This window comes from Octopus bimaculoides, chromosome 10, assembly GCF_001194135.2.
Source record: "Octopus bimaculoides isolate UCB-OBI-ISO-001 chromosome 10, ASM119413v2, whole genome shotgun sequence".
NCBI classification, from domain to species: domain Eukaryota; kingdom Metazoa; phylum Mollusca; class Cephalopoda; order Octopoda; family Octopodidae; genus Octopus; species Octopus bimaculoides.
In genome coordinates, this window is record NC_068990.1 from 63,943,212 (window position 1) to 63,947,599 (window position 4,388).

Sequence of the window (4,388 nt, forward strand, 5' to 3'; positions counted from 1 at the left end):
TATATATATATATATATATATATATATATATATGTACACACACACACACACATGTATATATATAGAAAGAGAGAGAGAGAACAAGAGAGAGAGAGAGGCAATTATGCAGATACACATATTAGTTTTGGTGTGAAACACAAAATATGTATGTGTATATATATATATATGGTTGGCGTTAGGAAGGGCATCCAGCTGTAGAAACTCTGCCAAATCAGACTGGAGCCTGGTGTAGCCATCTGGTTCACCAGTCCTCAGTCAAATCGTCCAACCCATGCAAGCATAGAAAGCTGACGTTAAACGATGATGATGATGATATACATACACACACACATACACATATATATATATATATATATATATATATACACACACATACATATATATATATACACATACATACATGCAAAATGAAAGAAAGCAAAAGGTGGAGACTTTCAGATGATGAATTTTTAAGTATATATATATATATATATATATAGATATTTAGTTTAATAGGTCCAACTTACACAGTTTTTTTTTCAGTTTCCATCTACTAAATCCACTCAGAAGGTTTTGGTCAGACCAAGGCTATAGTGGAAGATACTTGCCCAAGGTGCCATACAGTTGAACCGAACCCAGAACCATGTGGTTGGGAAGCAATCTTCTTACCACACAGCTACATCTGCACCTATGATGTTGATGTTAATGGGATTTGAATTTATTACAGAGAAGGGTGAAACTAAATACCACAAAGCATCATTGAGTCTGATATAGTTTCACTGAAATACATCATTCCTTATCTACCCCAGGAAGGTTATTATCATGACAGATATTAAATATCTCATTTGATAAAAACTTTATTAGATTCCAATGATGTGTGAATGAATCGATTGACTGTATTTTGTTTCCTCTTTGTTTCATAGAATCCTGGCTATGCTGGTCGACAGGAACTGCCAGAAAACCTGAAGATAAACTTCCGAACTGTTGCCATGATGGTACCAGACAGAGGTATCATTATGCGTGTGAAACTTGCCAGCTGTGGCTTCCAACAGAATGTGATGCTGGCTAAGAAGTTTTACACTCTTTACAAACTGTGTGAAGAACAACTCACTAAACAGGTATGACCATTGGGTTATTGTTGTTGTTGTTGTTACTGTTATTTAACTCCAGGTAAGACTTCATTGACCAGACCTGTGTTCAGGGTATTCCAGGCTTGATCCAAATTATCCTACTTTTATTTTTAGGGATACTATGTCTGGAACTACATAATTCATTGCTCCCTCATGTTTTTAAGTTGATTGGATATGATAAGAAAAGGATTGGACTGCTTATTTACTGCAGGCTTGATAGTGATGATGATGATGGCAATAATGATGATGATGGAGGTGGTGGTCTATGCTGGGGCAGGGATGCATTCCTCACCTGGGAGAGTCTTTGTATTTAAGAGCAACCCTATGTCCCGCTGTCTGGTGAGGATGATACATACATATATACATGTGTGATATATACCCAATATAATGTATAATTATTTTATTTTGTTTGTATATTCACATCTTATCATGTTTGTTTACATCAATATCCGAAACGTTTATTTGCTATTCCCAGTGACTCCTCACTGCCAATGCCACCAAAAATGAACAATTTTATCATTAAAACTGAAATTGTTATGATCCTTTGGATGATAAGTGACAAGAAATTAGCAATAACCTTTGTGTGAATTTTCCATTTCAATTTTCGGTATTATATATATACGTATGTGTGCGTGCACATGTATGAATATAAGGATATATACATGTATAGGGTGTAGTGAATAAACTTTCATTTAAATTACACAAAAATGAAAATAACACTGACATCTCATTTTAACATATATATTTACTAAAATTACATAAAAATATCTTGAATACTAAAGAGTTAATTCAATAAGATGGCCACTGACTTCAACCATGGCCTCAAGACAACTTCAGAATCTCCTGCAACTCTTCTGGACAGTCTCCTTGTTTAAGTTGGTGAATGCTGCCATAATCCTTGCATTCAGTTTATCTTTGGTACAAGGAGTTTTGTTGGTCTCTCACTCAACTGTGCCCCACGCATAATAATCAAGGGAGTTGTAATCTGAGGAGTTAGGTGGCCAAATGTTAGGGGTGATGTGGTTGCAGAAATTGTTTGACAGCCATGACTGGGTTCTCCTGCTTGTGTGGCATGGTGCAGAGCCCTGTTACCAGACATAGGGTCTTCCTGCAAGCACCCTCTTGACCCAGGGCAGCACTACCTCCTCCAGGTACTTGATATAGGCCTCCATATTGAGTGCAATGCCATGTGGGAAGATAATTGAAGGCATAACGTTGCTATCACATGATGTTGACCGGATGTTTGATTTTTATCACTCTCGGTACATCTCAGATTGCACTGCCCTCAAATTAACATCCAAACACTCTGAAATGTTCGTATTGGAGCTTCCGGTGTGAATGCCAAGCTGTACAGCATGTTTCCAAATTTCTGGTGAATTGCATCATGGTGCTATCGTTCTCACAGACGGTGCCCAACTGACCCTACTATACTGAGTAGTCAGATTACAGTACAGTCTGTATTATCCATGGACATCTGGCAAATCATGTTCATGCATTCATTTCTTCAGATGATATGTCATTAATGGATGTTTAACTGAGAGTTGTTTATCAATTTTGACCAATATGAACGTTGATTGGGGTATGGTGGGCATTTCAGTGTGTATTTGGCGGGAAGGAATAGGAGGTGATGGAAAGAGAGGATGGAATGGTAGTTATAAGAAGAGGGAGGTGTGTGGTGATGTTGGACTCATTTTGATATTTGTGTATGCAGATGTCAGGATGGGTAGAGTAGTTCTTTGGTTTGACCTTGTTCACAGCAGGTGTCTTTTCAGTGAATTTAGAACTACTCAAGTCAGCAAGTACAGTCATTACAGCCATTCAGTTGATGGAATTCATTGTCTGAGTTGACAAATGATACCTTCTTAAAATGACCTTTTAATTACTTTTGGTGGTATAATGGTATAGCATACAGCATATGAAAATAATGGTTATTTTGTTTAGTTGTATATTTGCTCTTCTCTTCTATTATATGTCAAAGGCTGTTAGTGTTTTTGTGTTTCAAAATATTTTATTCCAATTCTAGGAATGATGCCAAAAATAAAAACAAGGCATTTTGAAACAGAATTGGCATATATTAGAACAAGAGAAAAACATAAACAACTAAACAAAATAACCATTATTTTCATATGCTGTATGCTATACAATTATACCACCAAAATTAATTAAAAGGTCACTTTAAGGAAGTATCATTTGTCAACTCAGACAATGAATTCCAACAACTGAATGGCTGTAATGGCACCTGCTGTGAATAAGGTCAAACTAAAGAACTATACTACCCATCCGGACATCTACTTCTCATTGGTCAAAATTGATAAACAACCCTCTGTTAAACATATGTTAATGCCATATCGCCTGAAGAAATGAATGCATGAACATGATTTGTCCTATGTCCAAGGATAATACGGACTGTACTGTAATCATCTCAGGATTATGTACTATGATCTTAAGAAGCGATTTGTGGAAACACACATAGCAATGCATTAAAATGTTCATAAACTCTATCCAAGGATGATTATTATCATTACTATATTTATCCTACATTAAGGAGGCAAGCTGGCAGAAACGTTAGCACGCTGGGCAAAATGCTTTGTGGTGTTCGTCGGTCTTCATGTTCTGAGTTCAAATTCCACCGAGGTCGACTTTGCCTGTCATCCTTCCGGGGTTGATAAATTGAGTATCATTTGCGTACTGGGGTCGATCTAATCAATTGGCCCCCTCCCCCAAAATTTCGGGTGTTGTGCCTACAGTAGAAAAGTATATTTCAGCCCCCAAAATCAGTCGGAATCATTAAGTTGTAGCTGGCGTAACAGAATAGGAACTTTTATATGCATATTCAAGATGTCTCTTGTAAACAAGCTTAAAGGATATATATATATATATGGTGTGACTGTGTGATACGAAGCTTGCTTCCCAACCACATTGTTCCAGGTTCAGTCCCACTGCATGGCACCTTGGGCAAGTGTCTTCCACTATAGTCTCGGGCCAACCAAAGCCTTGTGAGTGGATTTAGTAGACAGAGACTGAAAGAAGCCCATCGTATATATATATATTATTTATGTATATATTAATATTATCTTGGTTGAAAAACTTCAATAACGCAAATATGTTAATAGTTACCAGGGTAGCAAAAATCACACAAAAACTGGGATATTATACCCGCTTAAGGGGTAGAAATTCCATGTTAAAGTGATGTATTTTGAGTTGATATAAAGAATAATAATAAATGGAGCAAAATGCATATAATCAATAAGTTCCTTTAATTCCTACACATGTTTCAAA

The 4,388-nt window shown here is 36.6% G+C and overlaps 1 protein-coding gene across 1 annotated transcript in view; it reads left to right on the forward strand.

The window, feature by feature from the left end:
- Window positions 1-4,388, forward strand: part of LOC106877714 (dynein axonemal heavy chain 5) — a 444,169-nt gene that overhangs the window by 153,221 nt on the left and 286,560 nt on the right. The window contains exon 40 of the mRNA XM_052971252.1: window positions 903-1,097. Coding sequence (XP_052827212.1) covers window positions 903-1,097 — 195 coding nt within the window. The remainder of the gene's footprint in view (window positions 1-902; window positions 1,098-4,388) is intronic.